Consider the following 23,232-nt stretch of genomic DNA (forward strand, 5'->3'; position numbering starts at 1 on the left):
GGGACGTACACACATATATACACGGGACGTACACACGTATATACACGGGACGTACACACGTATATACACGGGACGTACACACGTATATACACGGGACGTACACACATATATACACGGGACGTACACATGTATATACACGGGACGTACACACATATATACACGGGACGAACACACGTATATACACGGGACGTACACACGTATATACACAGCACATATAATCACAAGGACGGTCACAGGTTACTGGCGATATCTCTGCTCCTATACTGATCCTGTATTATACTCCAGAGCAGCACTCACTATTCTGCTGGTGCAGTCACTGTGTACATACATTACATTACTGATCCTGAGTTACATCCTGTATTATACCCCAGAGCTGCACTCACTATTCTGCTGGTGCAGTCACTGTGTACATACATTATATTACTGATCCTGAGTTACATCCTGTATTATACTCCAGAGCTGCACTCACTATTCTGCTGGTGCAGTCACTGTGTACATACATTACATTACTGATCCTGAGTTACATCCTGTATTATACTCCAGAGCTGCACTCACTATTCTGCTGGTGCAGTCACTGTGTACATACATTACATTACTGATCCTGAGTTACATCCTGTATTATACTCCAGAGCTGCATTCACTATTCTGCTGGTGCAGTCACTGTGTACATACATTACATTACTGATGCTAAGTTACATCCTGTATTATACCCCAGAGCTGCACTCACTATTCTGCTGGTGCAGTCACTGTGTACATACATTACATTACTGATCCTGAGTTACATCCTGTATTATACTCCAGAGCTGCACTCACTATTCTGCTGGTGCAGTCACTGTGTACATACATTACATTACTGATCCTGAGTTACATCCTGTATTATACTCCAGAGCTGCACTCACTATTCTGCTGGTGCAGTCACTGTGTACATACATTACATTACTGATCCTGAGTTACATCCTGTATTATACTCCAGAGCTGCATTCACTATTCTGCTGGTGCAGTCACTGTGTACATACATTACATTACTGATGCTAAGTTACATCCTGTATTATACCCCAGAGCTGCACTCACTATTCTGCTGGTGCAGTCACTGTGTACATACATTACATTACTGATCCTGAGTTACATCCTGTATTATACTGCAGAGCTGCACTCACTATTCTGCTGGCGCAGTCACTGTGTACATACATTACTGATCCGGAGTTACATCCTGTATTATATTCCAGAGCTGCACTCACTATTCTGCTGGCGCAGTCACTGTGTACATACATTACATTACTGATCCTGAGTTACATCCTGTATTATCCTCTAGAGCTGCACTCACTATTCTGCTGGTGCAGTCACTGTGTACATACATTACATTACTGATCCTGAGTTACATCCTGTATTATACTCCAGAGCTGCACTCACTATTCTGCTGGTGCAGTCACTGTGTACATACATTACATTACTGATCCTGAGTTACATCCTGTATTATACTCCAGAGCTGCACTCACTATTCTGCTGGTGTAGTCACTGTGTACATACATTACATTACTGATCCTGAGTTACATCCTGTATTATACTCCAGAGCTGCACTCACTATTCTGCTGGTACAGTCACTGTGTACATACATTACATTACTGATCCTGAGTTACATCCTGTATTATACTCCAGAGCAGCACTCACTATTCTGCTGGAGCAGTCACTGTGTACATACATTACATTACTGATCCGGAGTTACATCCTGTATTATACTCCAGAGCTGCACTCACTATTCTGCTGGTGTAGTCACTGTGTACATACATTACATTACTGATCCTGAGTTACATCCTGTATTATACTCCAGAGCTGCACTCAGTATTCTGCTGGTGCAGTCACTGTGTACATACATTACATTACTGATCCTGAGTTACATCCTGTATTATACTCCAGAGCTGCACTCACTATTCTGCTGGTGCAGTCACTGTGTACATACATTACATTACTGATCCTGAGTTACATCCTGTATTATACTCCAGAGCAGCACTCACTATTCTGCTGGTGCAGTCACTGTGTACATACATTACATTACTGATCCTGTATTATACTCCAGAGCTGCACTCACTATTCTGCTGGTGCAGTCACTGTGTACATACATTACATTACTGATCCTGAGTTACATCCTGTATTATACTCCAGAGCTGCACTCACTATTCTGCTGGTGCAGTCACTGTGTACATACATTACATTACTGATCCTGAGTTACATCCTGTATTATACTCCAGAGCTGCACTCACTATTCTGCTGGTGCAGTCACTGTGTACATACATTACATTACTGATCCTGAGTTACATCCTGTATTATACTCCAGAGCTGCACTCACTATTCTGCTGGTGCAGTCACTGTGTACATACATTACATTACTGATCCTGAGTTACATCCTGTATTATACTCCAGAGCTGCACTCACTATTCTGCTGGTGCAGTCACTGTGTACATACATTACATTACTGATCCTGAGTTACATCCTGTATTATACTCCAGAGCTGCACTCACTATTCTGCTGGTGCAGTCACTGTGTACATACATTACATTACTGATCCTGAGTTACATCCTGTATTATACTCCAGAGCAGCACTCACTATTCTGCTGGTGCAGTCACTGTGTACATACATTACATTACTGATCCTGAGTTACCTCCTGTATTATACTCCAGAGCAGCACTCACTATTCTGCTGGTGGAGTCACTGTGTACATACATTACATTACTGATCCTGAGTTACATCTTGTATTATACTCCAGAGCTCCACTCACTAGTCTGCTGGTGCAGTCACTGTGTACATACATTACATTACTGATCCTGAGTTACATCCTGTATTATACTCCAGAGCTGCACTCACTATTCTGCTGGTGCAGTCACTGTGTACATACATTATACTACTGATCCTGAGTTACATCCTGTATTATACTCCAGAGCTGCACTCACTATTCTACTGGTGCAGTCACTGTGTACATACATTACATTACTGATCCTGAGTTACATCCTGTATTATCCTCCAGAGCTGCACTCACTATTCTGCTGGTGCTGTCACTGTGTACATACATTACATTACTGATCCTGTACTGATCCTGAGTTACATCCTGTATTATCCTCTAGAGCTGCACTCACTATTCTACTGGTGCAGTCACTGTGTACATACATTACATTACTGATCCTGAGTTACATCCTGTATTATCCTCCAGAGCTGCACTCACTATTCTGCTGGTGCAGTCACTGTGTACATACATTACATTACTGATCCTGAGTTACATCCTGTATTATACCCCAGAGCTGCACTCACTATTCTGCTGGTGCAGTCACTGTGTACATACATTACATTACTGATCCTGAGTTACATCCTGTATTACACTTCAGAGCTGCACTCACTATTCTGCTGGTGCAGTCACTGTGTACATACATTACATTACTGATCCTGAGTTACATCCTGTATTATACTCCAGAGCTGCACTCACTATTCTGCTGGTGCAGTCACTGTGTACATACATTACATTACTGATCCTGAGTTACCTCCTGTATTATACTCCAGAGCTGCACTCACTATTCTGCTGGTGCAGTCACTGTGTACATACATTACATTACTGATCCTGAGTTACATCCTGTATTATACCTCAGAGCTGCACTCACTATTCTGCTGGTGCAGTCACTGTGTACATACATTACATTACTGATCCTGAGTTACATACTGTATTATACTCCAGAGCTGCACTCACTATTCTGCTGGTGTAGTCACTGTGTACATACATTACATTACTGATCCTGAGTTACCTCCTGTATTATACTCCAGAGCTGCACTCACTACTCTGCTGGTGCAGTCACTGTGTACATACATTACATTACTGATCCTGAGTTACATCCTGTATTATACTCCAGAGCTGCGCTCACTATTCTGCTGGTGCAGTCACTGTGTACATACATTACATTACTGATCCTGAGTTACATCCTGTATTATACTCCAGAGCTGCGCTCACTATTCTGCTGGTGCAGTCACTGTGTACATACATTACATTACTGATCCTGAGTTACATCCTGTATTATACTCCAGAGCTGCACTCACTATTCTGCACATTTGTATAGGCAGGTTGACTTTATACATGAAGGGTATGTGAATAGTTTTGGACTTACTGTAACTTTTCCGTCGCTGACATCCCGATAATCCGGGTTGATCTAAAACAGAAAATGAAGTTTTATTACTTGTAATTTACATGTAATATTCCGCATCGCACTTATCCCTGCAGCGCTGAAACAAATATGTCTTAGTGGCCCCATAATCCGCAATGTGTGACCCTGCACTGCTGCGCTCACTAGGGGGCGCTAGTAATCTAGAGAAAGCAGGGAAAAGTTTCCCTCTAGTTATTAATCTCCATGTACATAAAGGAAAGTGGCCACAGACCATCGAAACGGTGACGGCCACGGACCATCGAAACGGTGACGGCCACAGACCCTCGAATCGGTGACGGCCACAGACTGCCCAAATCGGTGACGGCCACAGACTGCCCAAAATGGTGACGGTCACAGACTGCCCAAATCGGTGACCGCCACAGACGGCCCAAAACGGTGACGGCCACAGACTGCCGAAAATGGTGACAGCCACAGACTGCCCAAATCGGCGACCACCACAGACTGCCCAAATCGGTGACCGCCACAGACGGCCCAAAACGGTGACGGCCACAGACGGCCCAAATCGGTGACGGCCACAGACTGCCCAAAAAGGTGACGGCCACAGACTGCCCAAAAAGGTGACGGCCACAGTCCTCAAAACGGTGACGGCCACAGACTGCCCAAAACGGTGACGGCCACAGACTGCCCAAAACGGTGACGGCCACAGACCTCAAAACGGTGACGGCCACAGACCTCAAAACGGTGACGGCCACAGACCTCAAAACGGTGACGGCCACAGACTGCCCAAAACGGTGACGGCCACAGACCTCAAAACGGTGACGGCCACAGACCTCAAAACGGTGACGGCCACAGACTGCCCAAAACGGTGACGGCCACAGACCTCAAAACGGTGACGGCCACAGACCTCAAAACGGTGACGGCCACAGACTGCCCAAAACGGTGACGGCCACAGACTGCCCAAAACGGTGACGGCCACAGACTGCCCAAAACGGTGACGGCCACAGACTGCCAAAAACGGTGACGGCCACAGACTGCCCAAAACGGTGACGGCCACAGACTGCCCAAAACGGTGACGGCCACAGACTGCCCAAAACGGTGACGGCCACAGACTGCCCAAATCGGTGACCGCCACAGACTGCCCAAATCGGTGACCGCCACAGACTGCCCAAATCGGTGACCGCCACAGACTGCCCAAATCGGTGACCGCCACAGACTGCCCAAATCGGTGACCGCCACAGACGGCCCAAAACGGTGACCGCCACAGACGGCCCAAAACGGTGACCGCCACAGACGGCCCAAAACGGTGACGGCCACAGACTGCCCAAAACGGTGACGGCCACAGACTGCCCAAATCGGTGACGGCCACAGACTGCCCAAATCGGTGACGGCCACAGACTGCGCAAATCGGTGACGGCCACAGACTGCCCAAATCGGTGACGGCCACAGACTGCCCAAATCGGTGACGGCCACAGACCTCAAAATGGTGACGGCCACAGACTGCCCAAAACGGTGACGGCCACAGACCTCAAAACGGTGACGGCCACAGACCTCAAAACGGTGACGGCCACAGACCTCAAAACGGTGACGGCCACAGACCTCAAAACGGTGACGGCCACAGACTGCCCAAAACGGTGACGGCCACAGACTGCCCAAAACGGTGACGGCCACAGACTGCCCAAAACGGTGACGGCCACAGACTGCCCAAAACGGTGACGGCCACAGACTGCCCAAAACGGTGACGGCCACAGACTGCCCAAAACGGTGACGGCCACTTCCGTCCATACGGTGCCGGGCGCTCGGCTGGTGGTCAACGGGGCAACCTGCCACCTCACCCACTGCACAGCTTCCGCTAATTGTACGGCGCTGCGACCCGGAGACAAGAGCCGAGGAGAAACCGGAGCAGAAAAGCTGCTGAGATCCGACAGATAAGACTGTGGGAAACTGATCGCAGTGACGGCAAAACCGCAGCCTCCGCCACATTATCACACACCACCGGCTTCCTTCCTGGCTACAAACTCCAGTGGGAAAGCCAGGACGCCCCGTGCCAAAAATTATTAACCTCTACTGTGCCAAAGCCTATGATGTTACATCCTTCAGAGCAGCGCTCACTATTCTGCTGTTGCACGTCGCTGGTCTGAATGAGTCTAAAAAAACTTCTTGTCTAATCAGCGGCTCAGGCTGCTCCTTTCATCCTCCCTCCTCCATGCTTTACACTGCAGCACTTAAGGTTTTAGGCTATGTGCCCACGTTGCGGACCTGAAGCATATTTTTTACGCTTCTCCCTGGCGGGAAAATCGCATGCGGATATTACATGCGGTTTTCCCGCCAGGTAGAAGCGTTTGTGAGGCGTCTTTGCATGCATTTCCGCATGCGGGTTATCAAGCACTTCTCCAAGCATCACTTGGAAAAGTGCTTGACAACTTGTTCAGAATGGTAAAAAATAAAAAAATAAACTTTATACTCACCTTCTGATGCATTCTCTGCCCCGTCCGGAGTCTTGAGCGGCTCACGCTGTTGTGTGCAGGACCTGCGGTGACGTCATTGAGTCATGTGGTGGGTCACATGACTCAATGACGTGGCAGGTCCTTCAGACAACAGCGCGACGGAGGGAAAACATCAGAAGATAAGTATAAACTTTATTTTATTCTTTTTTTTACAGGTTCTTTGGTACCCAGGTCTGGAGGAGAGTCTCCTCTTCTCCAGACTTGGGTACCATCCGCACATTGATTCCGCAGCGCTTCCGCAAAATTAATGAACATGCTGCGGATTTTTGACTGCAGCATATACGCTGCGGAAAAATCCGCAGCATGGGCATTGACATTGCGGAATGCCATTGGGGACCATGGGGTGCGGATATACATGCGTTTTTCAAGCGTTTACGCTGCGGAAATTCCGCAGCATATACGCTTGAAAAACGCTACGTGGGCACACAGCCTTAGATTACTGCAAAAAACTAAACTACTAACGAAAAAAAAATATGATGGGTGAGGAGTCTTAACAGAATGATTATAGTGTAGTGGGCCTATGTGCAGCCCCCTGAGCTGGAGATCTTATGATGCCGCACTGTATATAGGGGCCCCATTGGGTTCCCTAATAAGGGGATATAATATGTGAATGCAGCAAGATAAGATCAGCGAGTGATCCAGAACCGATCTGCAAGCTGCAGACATATCACGTTCAGGACGGGGGTCATAAAAAGTCAGGAGGGTCGGTGTCCGGATTTCGTCTCTATAAATAATCCTCCGTAACCAGCGCAAGGTTTACTGATCGGTTTACAGCCTGTAATCCGGTGATAGCGTGAGGCTGCACTGCCATCTGGTGGTGGGATCCGGTATTAGCTTACACAATATGGCAAGGACTCTGCGGGGAGTTGTACTTCTCTAAAAGCTGGAGGGCCACAGGGTGAAGACCCCCTGGATAATTGTGGCAGTGCAGTGTGGTGGTCCGCCCAGGATGCCGGATCAGGACCTCGCAGGATCTAGTAAACGCCAGAGGAGCCCAGGATGTCGGATGAGGACGTCACAGGATCTAATATACGCCAGAGGAACCCAGGATGCCGGATCAGGACATCGCAGGATCTAGTAAACCCCAGAGGAGCCCAGGATGCCGGATCAGGACATCGCAGGATCTAGTAAACCCCAGAGGAGCCCAGGATGCCGGATCAGGACATCGCAGGATCTAGTAAACCCCAGAGGAGCCCAGGATGCCGGATCAGGACATCGCAGGATCTAGTAAACCCCAGAGGAGCCCAGGATGCCGGATCAGGACATCGCAGGATCTAGTAAACCCCAGAGGAGCCCAGGATGCCGGATCAGGACATCGCAGGATCTAGTAAACCCCAGAGGAGCCCAGGATGCTGGATCAGGACGTCACAGGATCTAGTAAACCCCAGAGGAGCCCAGGATGCCGGATCAGGACGTCACAGGATCTAGTAAACCACAGAGGGGCCCAGGATGCCGGATCAGGACATCGCAGGATCTAGTAAACCCCAGAGGAGCCCAGGATGCCGGATCAGGACATCGCAGGATCTAGTAAACCCCAGAGGAGCCCAGGATGCCGGATCAGGACATCGCAGGACCTAGTAAACCCCAAAGGAGCCAAGGATGCCGGATCAGGACATCGCAGGATCTAGTAAACCCCAGCGGAGCCCAGGATGCTGGATCAGGACATCGCAGGATCTAGTAAACCCCAGAGGAGCCCAGGATGCCGGATCAGGACATCGCAGGATCTAGTAAACCCCAGAGGAGCCCAGGATGCCGGATCAGGACATCGCAGGATCTAGTAAACCCCAGAGGAGCCCAGGATGCCGGATCAGGATGTCACAGGATCTAGTAAACCCCAGAGGGGCCCAGGATGCTGGATCAGGACGTCGCAGGATCTAGTAAACCCCAGAGGAGCCCAGGATGCTGGATCAGGACGTCGCAGGATCTAGTAAACCCCAGAGGAGCCCAGGATGCCGGATCAGGACGTCATAGGATCTAGTAAACGCCAGAGGAGCTCAGGATGCCGGATCAGGACGTTGCAGGATCGAGTAAACCCCAGAGGAGCCAAGGATGCCGGATCAGGACATAGCAGGATCTAGTAAACCCCAGCGGAGCCCAGGATGCCGGATCAGGACATCGCAGGATCTAGTAAACCCCAGAGGGGCCCAGGATGCCGGATCAGGACGTCGCAGTATCTAGTATACACCAGAGGCACCCAGGATGCCGGATCAGGACATCGCAGGATCTAGTAAACCCCAGAAGAGCCCAGGATGCCAGATCAGGACGTCATAGGATCTAGTAAACGCCAGAGGTGCTCAGGATGCCGGATCAGGACGTCGCAGGATCTAGTAAACCCCAGAGGAGCTCAGGATGCTGGATCAGGACATCGCAGGATCTAGTAAACCCCAGAGGAGCCCAGGATGCTGGATCAGGACATCGCAGGATCTAGTAAACCCCAGAGGGGCCCAGGATGACAGATCAGGACGTCATAGGATCTAGTAAACGCCAGAGGAGCTCAGGATGCCGGATCAGGATGTCATAGGATCTAGAAAATGCCAGAGGAGCGCAGGATGCCGGCTCAGGACGTCATAGGATCTAGGTAACGCCAGAGGAGCTCAGGATGCCGGATCAGGACATCGCAGGATCTAGTAAACCCCAGAGGAGCCAAGGATGCCGGATCAGGACATCGCAGGATCTAGTAAACCCCAGAGGAGCCCAGGATGCCGGATCAGGACATCGCAGGATCTAGTAAACTCCAGAGGGGCCAGGATGCCGGATCAGGACGTCGCAGGATCTGGTATACGCCAGAGGCACCCAGGATGCCGGATCAGGACATCGCAGGATCTAGTAAACCCCAGAGGAGCCCAGGATGCCAGATCAGGACGTCATAGGATCTAGTAAACGCCAGAGGAGCTCAGGATGCCGGATCAGGATGTCGCAGGATCTAGTAAACGCCAGAGGAGCCCAGGATGCTTGATCAGGACGCCACAAGATCTATTAAACGCCAGAGGAGCCCAGGATGTTGGATAAGGACATTGCAGGATCTAGTAAACCCCAGAGGAGCCCAGGATGCCGGATCAGAAAGTCATAGGATCTAGTAAACGCCAGAGGAGCTCAGGATGCCGGATCAGGACGTCACAGGATCTAGTAAACCCAAGAGGAGCCCAGGATGCCGGATCAGGACGTCGCAGGATCTAGTAAACCCCAGAGGAGCCCAGGATGCCGGATCAGGACGTCGCAGGATCTAGTAAACCCCAGAGGCGCCCAGGATGCCGGATCAGGACGTCGCAGGATCTAGTAAACCCCAGAGGAGACAAGAATGCTGGATTAGGACGCCACAGGATCTAGTAAATACCAGAAGCACCCAGGATGCCGGATGAGGAGGTCGCAAGATCTAATAAATGCCAGAGGCACCCAGGATGCCAGATCAGGACGTCGCAGGATCTAGTAAACACCAGAGGAGCCCAGGATGCCGGATCAGGACGTCACAGGATCTAGTAAACCCCAGAGGAACCCAGGATGCCGGATCAGGACATCGCAGGATCTAGTAAACGCCAGAGGAGCCCAGGATGCCGGATCAGGACATCGCAGGATCTAGTAAACGCCAGAGGAGCCCAGGATGCCGGATCAGGACGTCACAGGATCTAGTAAACGCCAGAGGTTCCCAGGATGCCAGATCAGGATGTCGCAGGATCTAGTAAACGCCAGAGGAGCCCAGGATGCTGGATCAGGACGCCACAAGATCTATTAAACGCCAGAGGATCTCAGGATGCCAGATCAAGACGTTGCAGGATCTAGGAAACATCAGTGGAGCCGCACAGGCAGAGGCGCTGACATCCATGCGTCTAGGGTGTCAAGGGAGGACCGGGGAGCGGCGCTGCGGGTCGGGATACTTCTGCTGCGAGCGCCCGCTCATGTCCCGGGTTCTCGCAGCGGAAGTAGCCGCACAGGCAGCGCCGCACCCCGGTCCTCACCAATACGGTTCGCTGATTGGTCGCGATCTCTCGCCGCGACCAATCACTGATCTTGGCCCAAAAGTTAAACACCGCTGTGCTGATTGGTCGCGGACGCTATTTAAATGTGTCGCCCAAATCGGTGATTGGTCGCGGGCAGCGTCGGCGACCAATCAGCACAGCGGTGTTTAAATGTCTCTGCAAGATCGGTGATTGGTCGCGGCTGCTATTTAAATGTGGCGCACAAATCGGTGATTGGTCGCGGTCTTGGGCCGCGACCAATCACTGATCTTGCTGCTAAAGTTAAACACTGCTGTGCTGATTGGTCGTGGACGCTGCCCGCTACCAATCACCGATTTGGGCGCCACATTTAAATAGCGGCCGCGACCAATCAGCACAGCAGTGTTTAAATGTGGCGCCCAAATGGGTGATTGGTCGGGGGCAGCGCCCGCGACCAATCAGCGATTTTGAGCACAAATGTCCGGACCTTTGTAACACCATGCAGATACTGTGGGGACATCAGCGGCTAGGGTGTGAAGGGAGGACCGGGGAGCGGCGCTGCGGGTCGGGATACTTCTGCTGCGAGCAGTCGCTCATGTCCCGGGTTCTCGGAGCGGAAGTAGCCGCACAGGCAGCGGCGCTCCTCGGTCCTCACCAATACGATTCCGCTCCACGGTCCTCACCAATACGATTCGCTGATTGGTCACGGTCTCTGCACCCGACCAATCAGTGATCTTGGCGCAAAATTTAAACACCGCTGTGGTGATAGGTCGCGGCCGCTGCCCGCAACCAATCACCGATTTGGGCGCCACATTTAAATAGCGGCCGCGACCAATCACCGATGTTGACGCCACATTTAAACACTGCTGTGCTGATTGGTCGCGGACGCCAGAAGCGACCAATCAGCGATTTTGGCGCTAAATTTAAACAACGCTCTGCTGATTAGTCGCAACCACCGGCCGTGACCAATCAGCGATATTGCCGCCAAATTTAAACACCGCTCTGCTAATTGCGCCCGGTCTGCCGCATACATATTCTAGAATACCCGATGTGTTAGAATCGGGCCACCATCTAGTAATTTGTAAACCCCTGTGATTTACATCGGCAGGATATTCTTATCACCTGCTGTACCGCCCTCTCACCACGAGGTGGCAGTTGAATTCTTACAAAAGGTCAGAACAGCACAGAAGAAACTCTTCTTGTGATCATGTGATCGCCCAATGTAAGGAGAACCTGGCGAGGTCCAGATATTACTGAAGATGCGCCTGGGCTAGTACATGGCTCTACAGATGTAGTGAAACGACACCTCTGACAGCCATGTTGGGAGTAGTAGTTTATTTGCAACTTAAGCAGAACTTCAACTCTAAATCCCAACCACAAAGGATGAAGAGGAGAAAAGTAATGGGGGGGGGTAACCATTCTATGTGCCTCCATATCAGATACAACCCCCCATATCAGATCTCCTATAGCCCCCCATATCAAAGCCCCTAACAGCCCCCCATATCAGAGCCCCTACAGCCCACACATCAGAGCCCCTACAGCCCCCCATATCAGAGCCCCTACAGCCCACACATCAGAGCCTCTACAGCCCCCCATATCAGAGCCTCTACAGCCCCCCATATCAGAGCCTCTACAGCCCCCCATATCAGAGCCCCTACAGCCCACACATCAGAGCCCCTACAGCCCCCCATATCAGAGCCTCTACAGCCCCCCATATCAGAGCCCCTACAGCCCCCCATATCAGAGCCTCTACAGCCCCCCATATCAGAGCCCCTACAGCCCACACATCAGAGCCTCTACAGCCCCCCATATCAGAGCCTCTACAGCCCCCCATATCAGAGCCCCTACAGCCCACACATCAGAGCCCCTACAGCCCCCCATATCAGAGCCTCTACAGCCCCCCATATCACAGCCCCTACAGTCCCCCATTTCAGAGTACCTACAGCCCCCCATATCAGAGCCCCTACAGCCTCCCATATCAGAGCCTCTACAGCCCCCCATATCAGAGCCCCTACAGCCCCCCATATCAGAGCCTCTACAGCCCCCCATATCAGAGCCCCTACAGCCCACAGATCAGAGCCCCTACAGCCCCCCATATCAGAGCCCCTACAGCCCACATATCAGAGCCCCTACAGCCCCCCATATCAGAGCCTCTACAGCCCCCCATATCAGAGCCCCCCATATAAGAGCCCCTACAGCCCTCCATATCACAGCCCCTACAGCCCCCCAAATCAGAGCCCCTACAGCCCCCCATATCAGAGCCCCTACAGCCCCCCATATCAATGCCCCTACAGCCCCTCATATCACAGCCCCTACAGCCCCTCATATCACAGCCCCTACAGCCCCCCATATCAGAGCCCCTACAGCCTCCCATATTAGAGCCTCTACAGCCCCCCATATCACAGCCCCCCATATAAGAGCCCCTACAGCCCTCCATATCAGAGCCTCTACAGCCCCCCCATATCAGAGCCCGTACAGCCCCCCATATCAGAGCCCCTACAGCCCTCCATATCAGAGCCTCTACAGCCCACACATCACAGCCCCCCATATCAGAGCCTCTACAGCCCCCCAAATATCAGAGCCCCTACAGCCCTCCATATCACAGCCCCAACAGCCCCCCATATCAGAGCCTCTACAGCCCCCCATATCAGAGCCCCCCATATCAAAGCTCCTACAGCCCCCCATATCAGAGCCCCTACAGCCCCCCATATCAGAGCCCCTACAGCCCCCCATATCAGAGCCCCTACAGCCTCCCATATCAGAGCCTCTACAGCCCCCCATATCAGAGCCCCTACAGCCCACACATCAGAGCCCCTACAGCCCCCCATATCAGAGCCTCTACAGCCCCCCATATCAGAGCCCCTACAGCCCACACATTAGAGCCCCTACAGCCCACACATCAGAGCCCCTACAGCCCACACATCAGAGCCCCTACAGCCCCCCATATCAGAGCCTCTACAGCCCCCCATATCAGAGCCCCTACAGCCCCCCATATCAGAGCCTCTACAGCCCCCCATATCAGAGCCCCTACAGCCCACACATCAGAGCCTCTACAGCCCCCCATATCAGAGCCTCTACAGCCCCCCATATCAGAGCCCCTACAGCCCACACATCAGAGCCCCTACAGCCCCCCATATCAGAGCCTCTACAGCCCCCCATATCACAGCCCCTACAGTCCCCCATATCAGAGTCCCTACAGCCCCCCATATCAGAGCCCCTACAGCCTCCCATATCAGAGCCTCTACAGCCCCCCATATCAGAGCCCCTACAGCCCACACATCAGAGCCCCTACAGCCCCCCATATCAGAGCCTCTACAGCCCCCCATATCAGAGCCCCTACAGCCCACAGATCAGAGCCCCTACAGCCCCCCATATCAGAGCCTCTACAGCCCCCCATATCACAGCCCCTACAGCCCACAGATCAGAGCCCCTACAGCCCCCCATATCAGAGCCCCTACAGCCCCCCATATCAGAGCCTCTACAGCCCCCCATATCACAGCCCCTACAGTCCCCCATATCAGAGCCCCTAACAGCCCCCCATATCAGAGCCCCTACAGCCCACATATCAGAGCCCCTACAGCCCCCCATATCAGAGCCCCTACAGCCCTCCATATCACAGCCCCTACAGCCCCCCATATCAGAGCCCCTACAGCCCCCCATATCAGAGCCCCTACAGCCCACACATCACAGCCCCTACAGCCCCTCATATCACAGCCCCTACAGCCCCCCATATCACAGCCCCTACAGCCCCCATATTAGAGCCTCTACAGCCCCCCATATCACAGCCCCCCATATAAGAGCCCCTACAGCCCCCCATATCAGAGCCTCTACAGCCCCCCATATAAGAGCCCCTACAGCCCTCCATATCACAGCCCCTACAGCCCCCCATATCAGAGCCCATACAGCCCCCCATATCAGAGCCCCTACAGCCCCCCATATCAGAGCCCCTACAGCCCTCCATATCAGAGCCTCTACAGCCCACACATCACAGCCCCCCATATCAGAGCCTCTACAGCCCCCAAAATATCAGAGCCCCTACAGCCCTCCATATCACAGCCCCAACAGCCCCCCATATCAGAGCCTCTACAGCCCCCCATATCAGAGCCCCCCATATCAGAGCTCCTACAGCCCCCCATATCAGAGCCCCTACAGCCCCCCATATCAGAGCCACTACAGCCCCCCATATCAGAGCCCCTACAGCCCCCCATATCAGATCTCCTATAGCCCCCCATATCAAAGCCCCTAACAGCCCCCCATATCAGAGCCCCTACAGCCCACACATCAGAGCCCCTACAGCCCCCCATATCAGAGCCCCTACAGCCCACACATCAGAGCCTCTACAGCCCCCCATATCAGAGCCTCTACAGCCCCCCATATCAGAGCCTCTACAGCCCCCCATATCAGAGCCCCTACAGCCCACACATCAGAGCCCCTACAGCCCCCCATATCAGAGCCTCTACAGCCCCCCATATCAGAGCCCCTACAGCCCCCCATATCAGAGCCTCTACAGCCCCCCATATCAGAGCCCCTACAGCCCACACATCAGAGCCTCTACAGCCCCCCATATCAGAGCCCCTACAGCCCACACATCAGAGCCCCTACAGCCCCCCATATCAGAGCCTCTACAGCCCCCCATATCACAGCCCCTACAGTCCCCCATTTCAGAGTCCCTACAGCCCCCCATATCAGAGCCCCTACAGCCTCCCATATCAGAGCCTCTACAGCCCCCCATATCAGAGCCCCTACAGCCCACACATCAGAGCCTCTACAGCCCCCCATATCAGAGCCCCTACAGCCCACACATCAGAGCCCCTACAGCCCCCCATATCAGAGCCTCTACAGCCCCCCATATCACAGCCCCTACAGTCCCCCATTTCAGAGTCCCTACAGCCCCCCATATCAGAGCCCCTACAGCCTCCCATATCAGAGCCTCTACAGCCCCCCATATCAGAGCCCCTACAGCCCCCCATATCAGAGCCTCTACAGCCCCCCATATCAGAGCCCCTACAGCCCACAGATCAGAGCCCCTACAGCCCCCCATATCAGAGCCTCTACAGCCCCCCATATCACAGCCCCTACAGTCCCCCATATCAGAGCCCCTAACAGCCCCCCATATCAGAGCCCCTACAGCCCACATATCAGAGCCCCTACAGCCCCCCATATCAGAGCCTCTACAGCCCCCCATATCAGAGCCCCCATATAAGAGCCCCTACAGCCCTCCATATCACAGCCCCTACAGCCCCCCATATCAGAGCCCCTACAGCCCCCCATATCAGAGCCCCTACAGCCCCCCATATCAATGCCCCTACAGCCCCTCATATCACAGCCCCTACAGCCCCTCATATCACAGCCCCTACAGCCCCCCATATCAGAGCCCCTACAGCCTCCCATATTAGAGCCTCTACAGCCCCCCATATCACAGCCCCCCATATAAGAGCCCCTACAGCCCCCCATATCAGAGCCTCTACAGCCCCTCATATCACAGCCCCCCATATAAGAGCCCCTACAGCCCTCCATATCACAGCCCCTACAGCCCCCCATATCAGAGCCCGTACAGCCCCCCATATCAGAGCCCCTACAGCCCTCCATATCAGAGCCTCTACAGCCCACACATCACAGCCCCCCATATCAGAGCCTCTACAGCCCCCCAAATATCAGAGCCCCTACAGCCCTCCATATCACAGCCCCAACAGCCCCCCATATCAGAGCCTCTACAGCCCCCAATATCAGAGCCCCCCATATCAAAGCTCCTACAGCCCCCCATATCAGAGCCCCTACAGCCCCCCATATCAGAGCCCCTACAGCCCCCCATATCAGAGCCCCTACAGCCCCCCATATCAGAGCCCCTACAGCCCCCCATATCAGATCTCCTATAGCCCCCCATATCAAAGCCCCTAACAGCCCCCCATATCAGAGCCCCTACAGCCCACACATCAGAGCCCCTACAGCCCCCCATATCAGAGCCCCTACAGCCCACACATCAGAGCCTCTACAGCCCCCCATATCAGAGCCTCTACAGCCCCCCATATCAGAGCCCCTACAGCCCACACATCAGAGCCCCTACAGCCCCCCATATCAGAGCCTCTACAGCCCCCCATATCAGAGCCCCTACAGCCCACACATCAGAGCCCCTACAGCCCCCCATATCAGAGCCTCTACAGCCCCCCATATCAGAGCCCCTACAGCCCACAGATCAGAGCCCCTACAGCCCCCCATATCAGAGCCTCTACAGCCCCCCATATCACAGCCCCTACAGCCCACAGATCAGAGCCCCTACAGCCCCCCATATCAGAGCCCCTACAGCCCCCCATATCAGAGCCTCTACAGCCCCCCATATCACAGCCCCTACAGTCCCCCATATCAGAGCCCCTAACAGCCCCCCATATCAGAGCCCCTACAGCCCACATATCAGAGCCCCTACAACCCCCCATATCAGAGCCCCCCATATCACAGCCCCTACAGCCCCCCATATCAGAGCCCCTACAGCCCCCCATATCAGAGCCCCTACAGCCCCCCATATCAGAGCCCCTACAGCCCCCATATCACAGCCCCTACAGCCTCCCATATTAGAGCCTCTACAGCCCCCCATATCACAGCCCCCCATATAAGAGCCCCTACAGCCCCCCATATCAGAGCCTCTACAGCCCCTCATATCACAGCCCCCCATATAAGAGCCCCTACAGCCCTCCATATCACAGCCCCTACAGCCCCCCATATCAGAGCCCGTACAGCCCCCCATATCACAGCCCCTACAGTCCCCCATATCAGAGTCCCCACAGCCCCCCATATCAGAGCCCCTACAGCCTCCCATATCAGAGCCCCTACAGCCTCCCATATTAGAGCCTCTACAGCCCCCCATATCACAGCCCCCCATATAAGAGCCCCTACAGCCCCCCATATCAGAGCCCCTACAGCCCCCCATATCAGTGCCCCTACAGCCCACACATCACAGCCCCTACAGCCCCTCATATCACAGCCCCTACAGCCCCCCATATCACAGCCCCTACAGCCCCTCATATCACAGCCCCTACAGCCTCCCATATTAGAGCCTCTACAGCCCCCCATATCACAGCCCCCCATATAAGAGCCCCTACAGCCCCCCATATCAGAGCCTCTACAGCCCCTCATATCACAGCCCCCCATATAAGAGCCCCTACAGCCCTCCATATCACAGCCCCTACAGCCCCCCATATCAGAGCCCGTACAGCCCCCCATATCAGAGCCCCTACAGCCCTCCATATCAGAGCCTCTACAGCCCACACATCACAGCCCCCCATATCAGAGACTCTACAGCCCCCCAAATATCAGAGCCCCTACAGCCCTCCATATCACAGCCCCAACAGCCCCCCATATCAGAGCCTCTACAGCCCCCATATCAGAGCTCCTACAGCCCCCCATATCAGAGCCCCTACAGCCCCCCATATCAGAGCCCCTACAGCCCCCCATATCAGAGCCCCTACAGCCCCCCATATCAGAGCCCCCTACAGCCCCCCATATCAGAGCCCCTACAGCCCCTCATATCAGAGCCTCTACAGCTCCTCATATCAGAGCCCCTACAGCCCCCCATAGAGCCCCTATAGCCCCCCATATCAGAGCCCCTACAGCCCCCCATATCAGAGGCCCTACAGCCCCCCATATCAGAGCCCCTACAGCCCCCATATCAGAGCCCCTACAGCCCCCCATATCACAGCCCCTACAGCCCCCCATATCACAGCCCCCCCATATCACAGCCCCCCATATCAGAGCCCCTACAGCCCCCCATATCAGAGCCCCTGCAGCCCCCCATATCACAGCCCCTGCAGCCCCCCATATCACAGCCCCTGCAGCCCCCCATATCACAGCCCCTGCAGCCCCCCATATCACAGCCCCTGCAGCCCCCATATCACAGCCCCTACAGCTCCCCATTATAAGCTGTCGTAATTTAGGTTACCGGCCCTTTAAGAAAGCGAAAAACACACACACACATGAGCCGTTACCAGGGGAATGTGAATGGCGCCCAGCAGCCGCCTCTGGCCTTGGTCCAGTGCAGTCAGCGCTCGGCCAGTGAGGTGACGCTCCGCTGCCGCTGTGACATTGAAAAACTTTCCACGCTCCTCCAGAGAGGAACAAGCGGCCCCTTGTACGGTCCGGTAATCTGCCCCCCGAAGCGAGACGCAGTGTGAAACCTAAAACCTCACCTCAACCTGCACAGAACTTGTCAGAAGTCCTGCAGACGGGTAACGGGGCGGCAGATGTACGTGCGGCCTTCTCTACATAGACACCCAAGAAAAAGAAATATATAGAAAAGCCTAAAGAGCAGATAGAAAAGGTGAAAACCGTTTCTTAATGTCTCACTTCTAGGCCGAGACATGATGGAATGAAGTTCCAGGCCGGAAGCCTGAGGCTGCACTACTGAGAAATCTGTCCGGTGCAGCCACCAAATACATCAATGGCCCCAATATTCACCCCCGGATATAAATACTGATGCAGATGGTTGTTTAAGAGTCTCCACACCCGACAGAAGACACGTTATCATCAGAAAGTCTCAGTAGTGCAGCCTCAGGCTTCAGACATTGACCTTCAGGTGATCGTATCTCAGCCTAGAAGAAAGATATTAAGAAGCGGTTTTCACGTTTTGAATGTGAGGAACTGCAGAGAATATCCCGAATAATCAGTTCTCAAAAATCATCAAGACAAAGCGGATAACGGCCACAAAACGGGCGACGCTCACCTCCGCAGCAAGGTAATTTCCAGTAGCCAGGTGCTTAAATCGAAATAAGCTGTTCCACTGCCCGGCTCCTCCCCGGCAAGGGTCATGGTGAACAACCTGAGGAAAGGACAGGGACACCGTGACATGTAAAGACAATACATCTACAGTCTGTGCTATACTCCAGAGCTGCACTCACTATTCTGCTGGTGCAGTCACTGCGTACATACATTACATTACTGATCCTGAGTTACATCCTGTATTATACCCCAGAGCTGCACTCACTTTTCTGCTGGTGCAGTCACTGTGTACATACATTACATTACTGATCCTGAGTTACATCCTGTATTATACTCCAGAGCTGCACTCACTATTCTGCTGGTGCAGTCACTGTGTACATACATTACATTACTGATCCTGAGTTACCTCCTGTATTATACCCCAGAGCTGCGCTCACTATTCTGCTGGTGCAGTCACTGCGCACATACATTACTGATCCTGAGTTACATCCTGTATTATACTCCAGAGCTGCACTCACTATTCTGCTGGTGCAGTCACTGTGTACATACATTACATTACTGATCCTGAGTTACATCCTGTATTATACTCCAGAGCTGCACTCACTATTCTGCTGGAGCAGTCACTGTGTACATACATTACATAACTGATCCTGAGTTACCTCCTGTATTATACTCCAGAGCTGCACTCTCTATTCTGCTGGTGAAGTCACTGTGTACATACATTACATTACTGACCCTGAGTTACATCTTGTATTATACTCCAGAGCTGCACTCACTATTCTGCTGGTGCAGTCACTGTGTACATACATTACATTACTGATCCTGAGTTACCTCCTGTATTATACTCCAGAGCTGCACTCACTATTCTGCTGGTGCAGTCACTGTGTATATACATTACATTACTGACCCTGAGTTACATCTTGTATTATACTCCAGAGCTGCACTCACTATTCTGCTGGTGCAGTCACTGTGTACATACATTACATTACTGATCCTGAGTTACCTCCTGTATTATACTCCAGAGCTGCACTCACTATTCTGCTGGTGCAGTCACTGTGAACATACATTACATTACTGATGCTGAGTTACATCCTGTATTATACTCCAGAGCTGCGCTCACTATTCTGCTGGATCAGTCACTGTGTACATACATTACATTACTGATCCTGTGTTACATCCTGTATTATACTCCAGAGCTGCACTCACTATTCTGCTGGTGCAGTCACTGTGTACATACATTACATTACTGATCCTGAGTTACATCCTGTATTATACTCCAGAGCTGCACTCACTATTCTGCTGGTGCAGTCACTGTGTACATACATTACATTACTGATCCCGAGTTACATCCTGTATTATACTCCAGAGCTGCACTCACTATTCTGCTGGATCAGTCACTGTGTACATACATTACATTACTGATCCTGAGTTACATCCTGTATTATACTCCAGAGCTGCACTCACTATTCTGCTGGTGCAGTCACTGTGTACATACATTACATTACTGATCCCGAGTTACATCCTGTATTATACTCCAGAGCTGCACTCACTATTCTGCTGGTGCAGTCACTGTGTACATACATTACATTACTGATCCTGAGTTACATCCTGTATTATACTCCAGAGCTGCACTCACTATTCTGCTGGTGCAGTCACTGTGTACATACATTACATTACTGATCCTGAGTTACATCCTGTATTATACTCCAGAGCTGCACTCACTATTCTGCTGGAGCAGTCACTGTGTACATACATTACATTACTGATCCTGAGTTACATCCTGTATTATACTCCAGAGCTGCGCTCACTATTCTGCTGGAGCAGTCACTGTGTACATACATTACATTACTGATCCCGAGTTACATCCTGTATTATACCCCAGAGCTGCACTCACTATTCTGCTGGTGCAGTCACTGTGTACATACATTACATTACTGATGCTGAGTTACATCCTGTATTATACTCCAGAGCTGCACTCACTATTCTGCTGGTGCAGTCACTGTGTACATACATTACATTACTGATCCTGAGTTACATCCTGTATTATACTCCAGAGCTGCACTCACTATTCTGCTGGTGCAGTCACTGTGTACATACATTACATTACTGATCCTGAGTTACATCCTGTATTATACTCCAGAGCTGCACTCACTATTCTGCTGGTGCAGTCACTGTGTACATAGATTACATTACTGATCCTGAGTTACATCCTGTATTATACTCCAGAGCTGCACTCACTATTCTGCTGGTGCAGTCACTGTGTACATACATTACATTACTGATCCTGAGTTACATCTTGTATTATACTCCGGAGCTGCACTCACTATTCTGCGTACTGACATATCTTACAATCACCTCTATTTCCCATAAGGCCTTGGAGCTGGTGGCAGACGTGGCTGACTGGCGCAATGTCGTCCTCAGGAAGATGTGCTGCTTCTTCTCGTACTCATCACAAGTCAGAAACTTCTCCTGTTCTGCGTGGAACAATCTGACCACATCGCCCTGCGGGGAAAACCGGCCCAAGGGACCTCAATGGTGAACAGCGGCAACAATAAACCGTCATCTTACCCAAGACCACCAGGGAAAATAATAATAACCCCTAAATTACCTTATTCTACAAGTTATTACCCTCCTGTTTTGTCCTAGACCCTGGTACTAAAATAATATCCCATCTAATACCCTAGACCACCAGGAATAACCCCTCTATTCTACCCCAGGCACAAAGGTAAAAATTATGGACTGTTTCAACCTTAGACTACTAAGGAAGGAGAATTTACCCCTAGACCACCAGGGAATCAAATCAAAAAACAGTTTTTTTATTCTGACTACCAAGGATTGAAGGACTACCCTAGACCACCAGGGCTAGTGAAAACTTGGTCCTGATACTCACTCCCTTCAGAACGTCGTCTCGGTAGTCACTGTACTTCATAAACAGCGCAACTTTCCAGCTCGTGTTACAATTAACAGCGTTCACCTGAAACGTACGGAGAGAAAGGGGGCACATAGTTATCCCATGCGACAGATTCTGGACTCCCTGTCTCGGGAATAAGTTACCTCTTTGGATCCAGGATTATCCAGGAGTTCTATATTACTGGCATGAAGAGGCTGCCCAGCATTAACTGGCATCAGGACCACCTTATCTCCCACCACAACCTGACAATCAGAGATTAAAGCTGTTAACATTGAAGGCCAGAGTCATGACAACCATTATCAAAGTTCATCCGGGACGAACCCCCAAGTACCTCAAGGATGAGGAGACCTCTTCAATTACATATCATCAAAGCCCATCCTGGATGAACCCCCAAGTGCCTAAACAATGAGATGACCAGTCAGACCTCACATCATCGACCTTCATCCCGGACGAACCCCCAAGTGCCTAACCAATGAAATGACCCCTCAGACAATACATATTCAACGTTCGTCTTGGATGAGTCTTCAAGGGTAAGAAGTCTTCTTCAATTACATATCATTAAAGTTCATCCCGGACGAACCCCCCAAGCACTTAAACAATGAGATGACCCCTCAGATCACACATCATCCACCTTCATCCTGGAGGAAGCTCTAAGTCCCTCAAGGACCTCTTCAATTACATATCAAAGTTCATCCTGGACAAACTCCTAAATACCTAAAAAATGAAATGACCCCTCAGACCAAACATCACCAACGTTCGTTCCTGAAGAACACCCAAGTGCCTTAAGGGTGAGGAGACCTCTTCAATTACAATTCATCAAAGTTCTTCCCAGACGAACCCCAAGTGCTTCAACTTGGGGAGGAGACCTTTTCAATTACATATCAAAGTTCATCCCGGACAAATGCCCAAGTGCCTAAACAATCAGATGACCCCCTCAAACCACACAATCATTTGTCCTCAAGGGGGAGGAGACCTCTTCAATTACACATCATCAACATTCATCCTGGACGAAAACCCAAGTGCCTCAATAGTGAGGAGA

The 23,232-nt window shown here is 51.9% G+C and overlaps 1 protein-coding gene across 1 annotated transcript in view; it reads right to left on the minus strand.

Moving 5' to 3' along the window:
• ITPR2 (inositol 1,4,5-trisphosphate receptor type 2) overlaps positions 1-23,232 on the minus strand; it is a 294,636-nt gene that overhangs the window by 177,776 nt on the left and 93,628 nt on the right. Inside the window, exons 6-10 of the mRNA XM_073649236.1 lie at positions 22,337-22,435; positions 22,173-22,256; positions 21,638-21,784; positions 19,287-19,382; positions 4,144-4,185 (exon numbers count right to left, since the gene is read on the minus strand). Of these exons, the coding sequence (XP_073505337.1) occupies positions 4,144-4,185; positions 19,287-19,382; positions 21,638-21,784; positions 22,173-22,256; positions 22,337-22,435 (468 nt within the window). The remainder of the gene's footprint in view (positions 1-4,143; positions 4,186-19,286; positions 19,383-21,637; positions 21,785-22,172; positions 22,257-22,336; positions 22,436-23,232) is intronic.

Source organism: Phyllobates terribilis, unplaced genomic scaffold (assembly GCF_046119375.1).
Source record: "Phyllobates terribilis strain yellow unplaced genomic scaffold, ASM4611937v1 Scaffold_10__3_contigs__length_209671492, whole genome shotgun sequence".
Lineage (NCBI taxonomy): Eukaryota > Metazoa > Chordata > Amphibia > Anura > Dendrobatidae > Phyllobates > Phyllobates terribilis.